Source organism: Mytilus edulis, chromosome 14 (assembly GCF_963676685.1).
Source record: "Mytilus edulis chromosome 14, xbMytEdul2.2, whole genome shotgun sequence".
Lineage (NCBI taxonomy): Eukaryota > Metazoa > Mollusca > Bivalvia > Mytilida > Mytilidae > Mytilus > Mytilus edulis.
Genome location: NC_092357.1, coordinates 19,761,069 through 19,777,488, shown reverse-complemented (window position 1 = coordinate 19,777,488; position 16,420 = coordinate 19,761,069). Strand labels below are relative to the sequence as shown.

General features: G+C 34.0%; 2 protein-coding genes across 3 annotated transcripts in view; both read right to left on the bottom strand.

Annotated features, from left to right (window-relative positions):
- LOC139503680 (uncharacterized) overlaps positions 1-16,420 on the bottom strand; it is a 167,587-nt gene that overhangs the window by 33,609 nt on the left and 117,558 nt on the right. The gene's annotated exons all lie outside the window — the stretch shown is intronic.
- Positions 314-15,777, bottom strand: LOC139503679 (furin-like protease 1, isoforms 1/1-X/2). The gene is made up of 14 exons (XM_071293497.1): positions 15,594-15,777; positions 14,715-14,843; positions 13,732-13,824; positions 13,275-13,400; positions 12,562-12,629; positions 11,812-11,900; positions 11,063-11,247; positions 9,709-9,909; positions 7,062-7,165; positions 5,736-5,845; positions 4,330-4,450; positions 2,671-2,981; positions 1,885-1,986; positions 314-486 (listed from the first exon to the last, which is right to left on the bottom strand). The coding sequence occupies exons 1-13, from the start codon at positions 15,771-15,773 to the stop codon at positions 1,925-1,927; spliced, it is 1,779 nt and encodes a 592-aa protein (XP_071149598.1). The 5' UTR covers positions 15,774-15,777; the 3' UTR covers positions 314-486; positions 1,885-1,924.

Below are 16,420 nucleotides of genomic sequence, written 5' to 3'. Positions count from 1 at the left end.
TTATGACAAAAGTGTGTAAGAAATCATATCTGATATTCTGCCTCAGTCATAATAACCTTCCATCATTACCGAACTGAACAAAGAAATAACACGACGGGTGCCGTATACGGTGCAGGAAGTGCTTACCCTTCCGGAGCACCTGATTTCACTCCCGGTTTTTAGTGGAATTCGTGTTGTTTCTTGATTATTATTACTGTTGATGTAGATGTCCTTTGGTTTTGTGAGTCTTTGTTTTTTACTCCTTGGTTTTGATTGTTATTGTCTTCCACTGCCTAAGTAAAAAACTATATATAAAAAAAAAAAAACAAAACAAAAAAAAACAAAACCTCAGCACTTTGTATTAGATGCAACACATGTACTCTTTTTATTTAGATCAATATAAAAAAAATTGACAACAAAAATGATAATGACAACTCGACTTTACTGTGACGTCTTTTCCAGCAATGAACTTGTTTTTCTCTCATGTAGATATATAGGTATTTGTACCTATAAAATAATATTAAATGCATATGATACGAATTTAAACATAAAGTGATATAATGAAAGTTTTGCAAAGAGCTGTTTTGTTAACAAAACTGAAATATGAAACATTTTTCATTCATTTATGAACCCGAAAATTTGATTTTAAGTGGGCGTTCCTTGACATAACTTTTTATCTCATAATGATCTATAGTTGTTGATTGATTGGTTTATTAATGTTCAACGCAACTTTCAACACTTTCGTTCTATGTCGTGGCAGTCATTTTTTATTGTTTGAGAAAACCACACTTAGCGGCAGTGTCCGGAGAGAACCACCTACCTTCAGAAGGAAAACAGAAAATCCTAGTCAATTAAGATACAAGTCGAGTGCACCTGCTCCGTGCGGCTTCCGACCTCGCAACCTCAGTGTTGACAGGCTAGTGATACAGTAGTTCGACTACTTAGAACACTTGGTTACCGACGCCCCTCTATAGTTACAATTAAGGTGGGAGTCGAGTGCACCTGCCTGGTGCGGCTTTCGAACTGACAACCTCAGCGTTCACTGGCTAGTGATACAGTAGTTCGACTACTTAGACCACTTGGTTACCGACGCCCCTCTATAGTTACAATTAAGGTGGGAGTCGAGTGCACCTGCCTGGTGCGGCTTTTGAACTGACAACCTCAGTGTTCACTGGCTAGTGATACAGTAGTTTGACTACTTAGACCACTCGGCCACCGACGCCCCTCTATAGTTACAGTTCGGAAGGCGGACAATCCTAGTCAATAAAGGTGGGAGTCGAGTGCACCTGCCTGGTGCGGCTTTTGAACTGACAACCTCAGTGTTGACTGGCTAGTGATACAGTAGTTCGACTACTTAGACCACTTGGTTACCGACGCCCCTCTATAGTTACATGCATGTTATTACAATCCTAGTCAATTAAGGTGGGAGTCGAGTGCACCTGCCTGGTGCGGCTTTCGAACTGACAACCTCAGTGTTGACTGGCTAGTGATACAGTAGTTCGACTATTTAGACCACTAGGCCACCGACGCCCCTCTATAGTGACATGTGAAAACGGACAATCCTAGTCAATTAAGGTGGGAGTCGAGTGCACCTGCCTGGTGCGGCTTTTGAACTGACAACCTCAGTGTTCACTGGCTAGTGATACAGTAGTTCGACTACTTAGACCACTCGGCCACTTACGCCCCTCTATAGTTACATGTATGTTATTACATATTCGTTTGTTGATTTGAATGTTAATAATTTTTAATTTGAGTGTTTGAACTTTTGGAAATTAACTCAAATAAGCTAGAGCACTGCCCTTGTTTCTTATTCAATTTTCGTAATTACTTTTACTTCGCATTTGTTAAATTAGCTACTATACATGATGAATTCATTACTTAGATAAGTTTACACCATTAACTTACAAAATTAAATCAAAATGGCTCTGTCGTCGTTACATAATGACTATTTTGGTCCAGGACTTTTTTTTGTTCCATAAAGCTCCATTGACCAAGAGTCTAGTCCAACTATAAAAGAATAAAAATATACTTAACCAAAATATAAAAACAAATGAAAACAAATTGCACATTTATCAGGTACCTTCCATGGTCATTTCGAGTCAATACTCATTTGCGTCGTAATAAAGAAAAACACATAAACACGAATCACACCTTTATCGGGCACTTTCCATGGTCATTTCGGGTCATCCGCGTCGTAATAAAGAAAAACATATAAACACGAATCACATATTTATCAGGCACCTTCAATGGTCATTTCGAGTCATCCGCGTCGTAATAAAGAAAATAACACATAAAAACAAATCACATATTTTTCAGGCACTTTCCATAGTCATCCACATCGTAATAAAGATGTCCCTCGTCACGTTACAGAAAGAAGAAAAACCCCGATCGATGTCTCTATTTGCTGCAAAAAAGCATGGTCATATTACGGCTTCTACTTATGATTAGAGTAAAGTACACTTGGACTTCTTGATGCAATTTTAAAGTCATCGTACAATAGTAAATAGTTTGTTACGAATACACAAGTATTATTGCCCTAGCTTAAGTTTGCATCTTCATTCTGGTTCGTTCACTGTAAAAAGTGTATGTCCCGTTTTTCTTTTTGCTCATTGTAATTATATAATGTGTTGATCTTATACTTTCACAGCTATGATTTTGCATTTTGTGTCTATAAGTACTACCAGTACTAACCTTCAACAAACGGGTTTACAGATTTATACATAAGTTTCCACAGTCCTTGGGGAGACTCTCCCCAAAGATGCAAAACTTTGTAGGTGTACTCGAATGAACCCTCCTCCGGGAACGCCACAGCGTCATTATATCTTTCGTTCTGGACCTGTATCCTGGTTCCGCCGGGCGATGTCAACTCAAGCTCTAATGTTCCTCTGAATGCTGAATAACGTACATTGACGGTGACCAGAACATGCTCCAGAAACTTCATACCACAATCCTTAAGACCTACCCTGATGGCGGATTTTCCTAATGCTTCACCTGTGACATTCCTACAAAAATCAAGAAAATGGTTTGACTTTTATAAAAGCATAGTAAAGTTGAAAATAAAAACAATGAAATCAAAAATGCGATGTGGTAATGGATATAACAATAAGTATTAACAATTCGGGAACGACCATTAACTTCAAAGGGGAGGGGTTATGGTTTTTTTTTCGTGAAAAACATTCTGAACCCCGATTTGTGAAAAAAAAAAATGTTTTTACCAAGCAGATGACAATTTTTTTTTTATTGTGAATCCAGATTTTCTTTTTACTTTAGAATGTTAAAGGAGTAGGTCCGGTAAGGACCGATTTTGGCCTCAAATTTCAGGTTCATCTGACGAAAGATTTTGACCACTTTTTAAACACTTAAGTGTCTATTGTATTTGAATTAATTAGTTTATGTGAAAGATTTTAACAGATTTAGTCATTAAAAACGATCCGATTCAAGCTCAAATATGAAAAATCTACCTAATATGCCGAAAAAAGTCACTTTTCAGATGGTTTTTGGTAAAAATGAAAGTGGCCGCATCCGTGTTCATCCTCAACCTTTATATATGTTATGTATTATCATAAAATACAACTTGCATTTCAATATTAAGGATGAACACGAATGCGGCCACTTTCGTTTTACACGCAAACCGTCTAAAATTTAACTAAAATGCTAGAATTATGAGGATTTCAGTAATTTAGCATGACTTAGTGGTGCTAGTACCGGATATATGTGCATTGTATTGTCAAAAACAGCCCATATTTATGTAGCAGAAGCACTCTACTGTCCAATAAATAACTAAAGGTTTACATTTTAACAATTTTGTAAAACTGCTATATTTTGGGGCCAAAAAGGGGTCTTACTGAACCTACTCCTTTCGAAAATAATAATTTGATTGAAAGTGTCAAAAACTTTAATAGGAATGATCGCTCTTTGTCCGGAAATTTTTTCCTGAAAAAAACCAACATATATACCACCACTCCAGTGACTCCTTTCGAAGTTACTCCTCAACAAATGTTTATCTATTTTAGTCCCATAAGTCATGGTAACCAATTATTTCTGTTTTGGGTGTCTCACACGATTTTATCAACAATTACATAACGGAACTTTGAACAACTGCCATACCAAATAGAAGATTTACCTAGATAAAAAAAATCCAGGTAGAATCTACCGTTTTCTTTGAAAAATACTTCTAAATACAACAAGTCAACGGTATGACAGATGTTGTCCAATCGGTTCGTTGTTTTGTATAGTTTGATTTTGTCAGGTTTCAATAATTTTTTTCGATAAACCTTGGAGTTCAGTATTTTGTGCACATGTTAGATATAGAAAAAATCAACAGAATACACCTCTGTTACTTGTACTCACTTGTTGACACCAATAGGCCCCAAAACTGTGCAGGATATTTGTTCCGGAACTGTTTTCCATTTTTTAGCCAAACCAACCACTTCTTTGGCATCCAATAGACCGAATCCCATTTTACGATTAACTTCAAAATATTAATAAATGAAATAATCGAAACAATAAACATACAAAAACCAATGTCGGCAAAATTTCAACTAATTTGTACTCATAGCTAATACTAAATAAGCTACATATTTGTTTATTATGTATTTAGTACTTATTATCTCATTTCCAATATTAGATCAGATTAATGAACTCACAAATCAAGATTATTGGTAACAAGTACATTTTAAAACAAGAAAGTGTCTATAGTACACGGATGCCCCACTTGCACTTATATTATCTATGTTCAGTGGACCGTGAAATTGGGGTCAAAACTCTAATTTGGCGTAGCATATCATTGGAAACGTGTTTTAGGTTTCAAGTTGATTGGACTTCAACTTCATCAAAACATACATTGACCAAAAACTTTAACATAAAGCAGGACAGACGGAAGCTTCATTTATTTCATATCATAGAAAATCGTCAGAAGAAAAACTGTGTTATAATTCCAGAGATCATTACATGTGAAAAAATAAATGCGACGAAAATTGACAAATTAGTTGAAGGTCAATTTCAGTTTTTGTATGTCCTTCATGTCATATACATTGGCTGTACATGTGTGCTGTGTGCAAGCAAGTATTCGTCATGAAAGTAATGAGATGTGGCATGATTGCCAATGAGACAACTATCCACCAAAATGAATTAAATGTAATCAGGTATTGGCAACCGTACGGCCTTCAACAACAAAAAAAATACATACTATATAGTAGGCTATAAAAGGTTCCAACATTAAACTTATGACACAATTCAATGCAGTAATTAATGGCCTATAAATTTATAAAAAAAACAATTCCAGAAAAACAAATATGACAGCCATGAATCTACGACAACCACTTAACTAAAGGCTCCTGACTTAGTACAGGCACATACAGAATATGGTGGGATTAAAACGTTTTAGTGAGCGCACAATCTTCCCAAACCCGGGACAGTGGTGTAACAGTTCAACATAAGAACAAACTATAAAAACCAGTTGGAAAAGGCTAAACTAAGTAAATGGATACAAAACAGTAAAAGTTTAAACATCAAGCAAAAACACAGACCAGACGTGGCAGGGTATCCATTCCTCATCCCTAACTACAAAAAGGTACACAGTCGAGATATTAAAGTAAAAATAAAATTGAGAATGGAAATGGGACCTATGAGAAAGAGACAACAGCCGACCAAAGTGCATATAACAACCGAAAGCCACCAATGGGTCTTCAACGCAGCGGAGGTAGTCCTCAGCTGGTCTCTAAATAAAATTGTGTACTAGTTTAGTGGATACTTACACATAAATCCATATTTATTTCGACGCCATTTTGTCTCCTCATCTTTAAAACGACGTGCATTTGATCCTCGGATGATGATGTGTTGAACATCACGCCATGTTAAACCGTTACTGAAAATGGATATAGCTAATGTGTTTTTTTACTTCTTTCAATAGAAAAGTAATACACTTCTCTCAATAGAAAAGTAATACACTTCTCTCAATAGAAAAGTAATACACTTCTCTCAATAGAAAAGTAATACACTTCTCTCAATAGAAAAGTAATACACTTCTCTCAATAGAAAAGTAATAAGTACTACCATACAGTTGTCACCAATTTATATCTTCAATATTTTCCCCGACTGTGTTTTAATCGACCGAGCCATATTTCTTAAGGTGGTACCAAACACTTTAACTAAAATTAATTTGGCTCATTTAATTTTCATAAACTTTTAACAAAAATATAAAAATTTCAAAAAATTTGAACCAACCGTTTTTTTTAGAAAAATTTATACACTGGTTATATAGCAATTTTGATCATTGACAAGCTTAATATTCCTTTTATAACACAACGTAATTAAAACGTTAATCTGACTTTACAGAGTTATCTCCCTGTTAGTGTTAGGTACCACCTTAAGTTTTTGTTTTATTCAATTTCAAACCCGAGAGAGGACCAAATATTTCTATTAAATTAATAGCTAGAGATACCTCTTTTTTTATTGAAGAAATAGAGTAGTATCGTCAGCTAATTGGCAGATTTTCAGGGTATTACTCTTACCTTCTAATTTTAGTTCTAGTCCTTTTAAGTTTTTATTTTCCCTTATCTTTATTGCCATAACTTCTATAGCTAGAACAAATAGTAACAATCATAACGGACATCCTTGTCTCCCATTCATATATCATATGTGATTGTATTAATAGGTTTTTACATAACTTATGCCGTAAGTGTTCTCCTTTGAATAGCCTTAGATTACTAATATCATGGCCTTTTGTAACGAGCTATGCTGAATGGGTTTTGTTCATTGTCGAAGGTCGCACTGTTACCTATAATTGGTATAATATGTCCTGCATTTTATAGGACAGAATATTCATTTCTGAATATTCATTAATATATATCATGTCTAAAAAAGTTATTTTTTGCAGCTACTACAAGTCCAGAATATTCATTCCCTCCCCAACCGGCCTCGATTATCAACTCGTTACCCCGTTAAACGTGATAATGCAAATTATGTACACCCCAAACTAATTTATCTGTGAATGCCGATCGAACTACGATATTTTACGAGAGTATCTAACAATGTCGAATTTACTATGAGATTTTGCAAGAGTTTCTCACAATTATACTTACTTAGCTTCTAGCATTAAAGCTATGACACCTGCTGCTACCGGAGCTGCAAATGATGAACCCACTCCGGCAGTTTCGGAACATTCATCATAGGGAACAGTTGACTTCTGAAAGAAGAAAAACAAGCATGTGTCCATAGTAAACGGATGTTCCATTAGCACTATCATTTTCCATGTTCTGCGGACCGTGAAATTGAATATCATAAGATGAGGAACATGTACATACTAAGTTTGAATTTGATTGGAATTCAACTTCATCAAATACTACCTTGACCAAAAACTTTAACCTGAAGCGGGACAGACGGACGAACAGACGAACGGACGGACGGACGCATGCACGGACGAACGGAAACACAGACCCAAAAAAAATAATGCCAATAAATGGGCCTTAAAAAACACTTTTTTTTTTTAAACAAATAGAAATATTCCAGTTGCTTCTTTGGGAGTGCCAAAATGTTGTGCAGCAATATCCCTGATTAACACGATACTTATTCGTATGCCGTCAATAATATATATATATATATACTAGTCAACAAAAAAACGATACAAGACTTTTTTTCAAATTAAAGATAAAGTTTTCCGTTTATAGGACCAATATTGAAGGTAGTAATACTTAATCATTATGGAAATATAAATCCGTTTAAAAAAATGTTTTTTCTTTCGTGACGTTTTTTGGCGATTTTTACAAAATTTACATAAAACGACAATTTGAAAAACAGAAGTTCCAACTAATGATGCCAACCTCTCATTTAAAGGTAAAGACAATTTTTGCCATCAAAATGTTTTTAAAAATCATACAGTTTCTTCGTTTATTTGTTAAGCAAAGTTCGGACCCACGAGAAATCGTTAAAATGTATACATTATCAACTGATTTACCATAGACAGTATGTGTAAAGTGATATACAAAAAGCGGTCACAATCTTAAAACTAATCCGAAAGGTTCCAAATTTACTGTGTGTTGTTTTCATATCTAAAGCATTGATTTGAGACAAAAATAAAAAAAAAATTGCATTTTTTGAGATTTCAAAAAAAAACCTTTTTTCCCCAAAAATTTGAAAAAACAATATTTTAACCCATTAGTTACAACATGAAATACAACTTGATAAGCATATTGAATATGTACTTAGAAAATTACGTGTCCATTTTTCTTCAACTTTCCGCAAAACTAATTGGCACCCTATAATCGTTCACACGGAATTTAGATACTTTCCGACAAGTTTTGATTTTCATTAACACATGTGCATACATTGCAAATGAAAGCTTTTTAAAATTGTGTATCTCATTTTGTTTTATATTTAATACTTTTTGATAAATTTTATTTCAAAGTCGTGTATCGTTTCTTTTCTTGACTAGTATATATATAGTTTTAATAAATGAATCTAACTTAAACGCCATAAAAGTGTTGAACACATATTGAATGAACCTCCAAAAGTGTGGTTAACCAGGCTTTAAATGTGTGTGAACCCACGGGGAAATCAAATGAATAGACCTCGTAAAGTGTGGGATACAAAATAAATCTACCACCAAAAGTTTGGAAAACCAGGTTTCAATATTATGGAAAACCAAATGAATCTACGTCAAATTTGCTCTAAATGCTTATAAAAGTTTCAAAGATATGAGCCATAAACTGCTCCTATGTTTTATTTTTAGCTATGTCAGCCATGTTGGTTAGCACTTAGCAGATGGGTTCATCGGACACTTAGCAGATGGGTTCATCGGACACATTTTTGAACAAGATACCCTAATAATGATTGTGACCAAGTTTGGTTAAATTTGTCCGAGTAGTTTCAGAAAAGAAGAATTTTTCGAAAGATTACAAAAATTTACAAAAAATTGTTAACATTTACTGTTAAGGACATTAACTCCTTAAGGGGTCGATTGTTCACCTAGTTGTAAATCTTATTTGATGAACATTATTGCTGTCTACAGTATATCTTTATCTAATAATAATCAAGAAAATAACCAAAAACTGCCATGTTACCAATTCAGAGGCAGCAGCCCAACAACAGGTTGCTTGATTAGCCTGGAAACTTCAGGACGGATAGATCTTGACCTGATAATTTTGTTTACCGTTTTCTACATTCGAGAATGCCTGTACCAAATCAGGAATATTACAATTGTTGTGCATTCGTAAAAAAATGTTTTATCATTTGATTTTGCCATTTGATTAGGGACTTTCTTTATGCATTTTTCTCGGAGGTCAGTATTTTTGTTATTTTACTTTTAAGTTTTAACCCCCATGTCCGGTTTGCTCTAAATGGTTTGGTTTAAGTGACATAAGCTAAAATTTACATTTATGTCTATGTTCTATTTTTAGCCATTGCGGCCATCTTGGTTAGTTGGCCGGGTCATCGGACACATTTTTTAAATTTGATACCTCAATAATGATTGTGGCCAAGTTTGTTTAAATTTTGCCCAGTTGTTTCAGAGGAGAAGATTTTTGTAAAAATTAACGACGACGATGACGACGGACGACGAACGCCAAGTGATGTTTACCACGTTTACATTCTCGAAAATAACTCAGTACGAGTTTCAATTCTTAAGGTTTGTACTCTACATTGCTTTAGTATTTAAATCACCATAGTATATATGAATAAAAATATGTGACAGCAACCCCAAACCACAATTAACCAATTAAAAGATGTACTTACCAAAGATTTATAGTGAACCCCACCACCGTAAGCAGACGTCATTATGTTGGCGCCAAAGCCAGCAGACGGCGAAACTTCGTCGAATTCAACGCTGGCAACAGAGATGGCGTATATACTACTTTGAAGATAGGCATTTGCGTTCGAATCACTTCCTCCATTTCCAGCAGCGAATACAAAGATGCTCCCATTGCCCTGTCTACCCTAGAAAATATAGAAATAAAGAGTTGTCTATCCTGGCGAATACAAAGATGCTTCCATTGCCTTTTCTACCAGAGAAAATAAAAAAATAAGGTGATGTGGTTTGATTATCAATGAGAGATGGCCTTGTCTACCCTAGAAAATATAAAAATAAAGAGATTGGATTAGATTGCAAATGAGAGATTGCTTTGCCTACCCTTTACAATGTTAAAGATAAAGAGATGTGATTTGATTGCAATTGAAAAATTGCGTTCCTTACTATTTAAAATTATGAAAATAAAGAAATGTAGTATGATTGCCAATGAAATATATTGCCTTGCCTTCTCTATAAAATGTGAAAAGTAAAAAGATGTAGTATGATAGTCAATGAGAGATTGCCTTGTCTGGCCTATAAAAAATATTAAAAAAGTAACGAGATGGGATTTGATTGCAAATGAGAGGTTGCCGTGTCTACCCTATTCAATATTTTTTTTAAATAAAGAGATGTAGTATAATTGCCAATGAGAAATTTCCTTAAAAGTTATCTACATTATAATATATAAAAATAAGTAGATGTGGTTTGATTGCAATTGAAACAAATATAAAACAGAGATCAAATGTTGTGGATTTATTCTAATATAGGTCATCGTACGGCATTCAAAAGCAAAACCCCACCCTCCCCTAATAGTCACCATAAAAATTACCCGACATAACGAAAACCAAAACACGAAAACAAGAACATAACACAAAAAAAACAGATAGTATAAATAATGACAATTTTGTTTTCGTTATTTAAACCTTCAGCTTAATTAGGATATTGGCGGGATAGCGGTACATTAGAACGATATGTCAAATCATTAACTTTATGTGTCTATATAAACGACGTTTACTAAGACAACAGGTTTCGGCAGCGTTGCAACACATTAAAAAAAATGTCGTGGTTTCTGCGGTAAAAATTATATAATAAAATTACTACAGAAAACGTGCGACGTTAAAAATAATAACGTGTTTTATATTACAACCAGAACTTAGTGGTACATTATCATCATTAATAAAACATGAAAAACTTACGTGTGTTGCCAAGGATACTAGAGCAGTTTTAGTCAATGAGCAAGAAAACTTACGTTTATTACCAAGGATACTAGAGCAGTTTTAGCCAATGAACAAGAAAACTTACGTTTGTTGCCAAGGATACTAGAGCAGTTTTAGCCAATGAACCAGCAGGATGGAAGTCAGATGTCGTGTCGGGTCCCCAGCTGTTGACATAGATAGACACATCAGAAGAATAATGTGCCAGAGCTCTTCCTACTTGCGCATCACTCAAGTCCATACTTTCTTGAGTTTCCCCAAGAAGACCAATAGCTAAAATATTTATTTTTTGAGTTACTAGTATATTTAAATATAAATGCTATCAAATAACTTTTAGTTATTCTAAACAAGCCAATAGCTGATGCAAACAGAGTTTTAAATATGTTCAATTATAGAAACTATATCTTAATCTTCTCCAAACATCTGGAACTATCATTGTTATCTTGATATAAACCAATACCAGCCTCAATATCGCAAGCAGATATATCTTTGAAACAATTAGTTCTATCTATCTTATCTACAAGTGTAGCATTGTATGCCACAACAACAGTAAAGTGAAAATGCTTATTTATTTATCTGACATACAAATCTAACATTGTATGCCACACCCACAACACAGTGTTGAAGCTGTTCTATCTATCTCACCTACAAGTGTAGCATTGTATGCCACACCCACAGCACAGTGTTGAAGCTGTTCTATCTATCTTACCTACAAGTGTAGCATTGTATGCCACACCAACAGTACAGTGTTGAAGCTGTTCTATCTGTCTAACCTACAAGTGTCGCATTGTATGCCACACCAACAGTGAAGTGGTGATGCTGTTCTATCTATCTTACCTACAAGTGTAGCATTGTATGCCACACCAACAGTACAAAAATCATTTCCATACGTTGCTCCTACAATTCCTGCAACCATTGTACCATGGCTAAAATTTAATGAAAAATATTACGACAGTTAGAATGTGTGGTGCCCTGGATTATAAATTGTTTACCGGATTTCTTTTTGCTTAATCGAATTATTGCTATTGAACAGAGGTATGCTTCTGTTGCTTTCATCTAAAATATAATAAAACAACAATTTTAATCACTATCCCTTGCTAGTTTCATGTTATACAAATTGAAAACATTTGAAAAAGATTTGAAGTTTATTAGGTTTCTCTATAAAGTGAAATAACCAATCTTTATTGATACAGAATGACGATACAAGGCCTTTACATGCGCAGAATTGTCACATATCTTTACGTCAGCTAGTACATGTACCTACCTTTAGAATATCTGGTACCTACCTTTAGACTATCTGGTATATATCAACCTTTACGTTAGCTGGTACCTGTCTTTACGTTATCTAGTACATATATATCTTTAGATTAAATGTAACTAACCTTCAGATAATCTGGTACCTACATTTAAATTATATGGTACATAACCGTAGAGTATTTGGTAACTGCCTTTACATTATCTAGAACCTACCTTTGTCCTTTATAGTATCTTATACCTTCATTTAGAATTCCAGGTACCTAAATTTCGATTATTTGGTATCTACTCTTAGAAGATCTGGTATCTGCCTTTACATTGTATGGTACCTACCTAATTGTTGGGTCATCAGGATTTGGATCACTGTCGTCATCATAAAAGTCATAAGAATTATCAACATCCTGTAAAACATTTAATGAACACTTCATGTTTGAAATGAGTTTGTTTTATAATAATTGAGGGTTGTTTTTTTATTTCTTTTTCATTGTTGTAAGTTTTAGTGACTGGTTCTACCGTTTAAGTGCATGTGTTTCATCATCATATTTGTTTGGTTTTGTTATGCATCATAAAATATCAAACTATCGTCGCGGATCGGAATCTTATTCAATTAAACATTTTACCCTTTCCAAAAAGTAGTACATTAATAGATCAAATGTGTACAACAACAACAACAATAAAATTGAGACTGGAAATGGGGAATGTGTCAAAGAGACCCGACCAAATAAAAAAAAAAACAACAGCAGAAGGTCACCAACAGGTCTTCAATGTAGCGAGAAATTCCCGCACCCGGAGGCGTCCTTCAGCTGGCCCCTAAACAAATATATACTAGTTCAGTGATAATGAACAATATTTTCACAGAAAGCATTGAAAGAGGCATAAAGGCTCAGTTTATTATAATTAACTAAAGTTTGATATGAAAGTTTTCTATTTATGAATTCCAAGTTAAGCAACTTAGCAATGCTAAAACGTATTCGTAATTTTTATCATTTTCTAATTTGTGTTTTGTAAGGCAAAATATTTTCTAAAGACGAAAAACTATATCTTACCATATTGCCGAGATCTGTATGGTTTGTCTGTATAAACGTGTCCACTATAGCTACAGTAACACCGGCTCCTGTATAACCATCAGCCCAAACCTCCGCTATGTTCATCGAATACTTCAAGTCATTGTTCTGTAAAAAAACAAAGATGTAATAAGGTTAATTCGCCGTTTAAGAATCTGATGCACTCTGGGTAATATTTTAAAAAGCGTATGTACCAGAAAGAAAAAATCCTGGGCATGTGAAGATGTGGTAACTTTTTTGTTAAATGTATCTTTAATTATTTGTATTGTTATTGCATAAGGATGAATTAACACGACAACCTTTAATTTTTTATCTTTGAATTATGGGTCAACATTGAATTCGGTAACAGTGAGAAATTTTGAATGTTGAAAAGTATCATTTAGATAGAATAATGGTAGAGTGTTTAGGGTAGAATAATGGCTACTGTTAGAAATCATACCAGATGCCAAAGTCCACTCAATTCCGGATCTGTGATCGGTTTCGCCTTGAAGAGGTGAAATGTCTTCTTCGTTTGTACTTCGGAGAATTCAACCTGAAATCATTTCATGGATAAAAAAAGAAAAATCATTTCATGGTTAAAATAAAGAAATCGTTTAATAGAGATGAAATATAAGTTTGCAGATTTCTTTTTATGTCCAGTAATTCTCTGTTCTAGATTATAATGCCTTCTGGGATATATTTTCAAAGGCGTACACCAACAGTTACAAGTTTTCTGTAGATTTGTTTATGTCGAGTAATTCGCCGTTTCTAAAAATAATGCATTCTGGGTAATATTTTCAAAGCGTAAATCAAAACGTTGTAATTGATTTGAAACATTCTGAACAATGAAAATTCAACCAATGACGTAACGTCATTTTAATTTTGGTGTACGAAATAGGAGATTGTCCACAGTCCTCAGTTTAGATTATGAAAAGGCGAATTGCTTAACTCAATGTTATTGAGATTACGTTTACCAAAATGAAGCACAAAAAAAAAACAGATGATTTTTAGCACAGATAGTCAAAAATATTTAAGCACAAATACCCAAAACTTTTAGAACATATAGTTGACAGAGAATTACATAACACAGCTCATTGAGTTTTATACCACATTTAACCAAACCTCTATAGGAGCTCAGAAAACCGAAAGTTTAATCGCAAGTAAATTATAAAAAAGAATTTTCATTAAAAACTATCACAGCCTCCGTATGATCGTTAGGGACCTACCATTTGATTTTTAAGTGGTGGAGCGGGCTAGGATGAAATTTGAAAATAGACAGAACAGGAGTTTTGAGTAAAAAACAGGCAGGATTTACAATTTGTCCAAAACAATGCATAATAATAGTTTATATAAGACAAAAGTTTTGGTCCTAGTTCCCCATAAAAATCAAATAGTAGCTCCTTAACGTGCACGGTATATACGTAAGACAGAACATTAATTTACCTGTTCCTCATCTCCAATCTCAGTAGGTATAGTGGATCCTGCTGTACCAAGTCTTAGTATAGGGAGCGGACTCAAACTCTTCGAGTTATCAATTTTTAATTGATAATAAACCTGTCCACCAATTTCAAACTGAAATAAATTTACAGTTTAATAATTTTGAATTGTATTAAAATATTTTTGTTCAATAGAATTTCAAATTTCTATTCTAATCAGTTATACCGTCGTTTTCCAATGTGTTCTAATTTTACCGAATTTTATCCCTAACAAGACCTATTACTGGACTTTATTGGAAATTTCGTCTCGTCGGGGATCATAATAAGATATTTGCCACTGGAGCAAAAAACAACCAACCAAGAGACCTATTACTCGACGTAGTGTTTTATTGCAAATTTGTACCCGTCATGAACATCATAAGATATTTGCCACTGAACGTTAAGCAAACAACTATCAACCAATAAATCAAATAAAATTGCATTACAAAGAATATTCCAATACTGTAGTAGATTGTGATCTGTGCAACTTTTGGTATCTTTCAAAACGGGCGTGTGACATTTGCGCCGATTTGGTTGTTTAATTTGCGTCCACTCAATGATTTCTTCCATTTGCTTCTTTTTGAATTTTGATGCCGTGCTTTTTCCATGATGAAAGAGATTTTTTTTCCTTTTGGTATTTAAAAGTCTGTAAATAGATTTTTATATCATTTGAGGCTATCTTGATAGATATAAACTAGCCACCAAAGTTTCAGGATAGCTAGTACTGCTCAAAGCATTGTCCAAAAATTAGCAAATCCTCTCTTTTTTTGTGAATAAAATCACATAATACCGAAAACGTAAAATCTCAAATTTATAAAAATTGAAAGAGGAAACTTATTATACATACCTGTTTGTCCATGACATACTGAGGATGTCGCTGCAAAATCGTATTAACATCCTCTTGTGTTCCTCCTTCTTTTAGCTTGATTACAATAGATGGTGCTCCATCAGTGTCTCCAGCTAGAACCTCAACCGTTACCAAAGCAGCAAACAACCAAAGACAAGAAAACCGTAGTGACAAGTGCATTTTCATAGAGCTGAGAATATGAATGAATAATGAGACACGCATATATCATTAAAAAGCATAATAAAGTAATATTTTATAATATTTAACCAAGTATCAAAACTTAAATAACTTATATAAAAATAGTCATTTCGGTCTTGGAAAACATGCATAATTATAGTCAATATTTTAGCTAAGAAAGGACTAAGAATAGCAAAATACAGGCGAAATACACCGAAGGAATATTATATATCAGCAAGTGCGTGTACTCTTAGGTTCGTACTGAGTGGCTCTTGTCATTTTTGATAGTTCTGTTTGTGCTTGTGGGTATCAGATAAGGCTATCTATCCCCTTTTTATCTAATTTTTGCATTTTGTTTTATTGATTTATATTTACATGTACAACGTTGTCCAAGGTTGCAGGGAGGTTTTAGCGCTCACAAACATAGAACTAAACATGTTTAACAAGGGTACATTCGATACTGGGTCTGTGCAAAGAAAGGATACTGGAATTCAGTAGTTGCCTTTTGTTTTTCGTTCATTGTTTCATCGTTTATCAGGCCGATGTTTTCATTTTCTTTTTCTGTTGAATTGTTTCACAGTTCATTCATTATGTTATTTTTTATGGATTTCTTATGGTACCGATTTTGCCTATTTTTGAAGGACTCACAT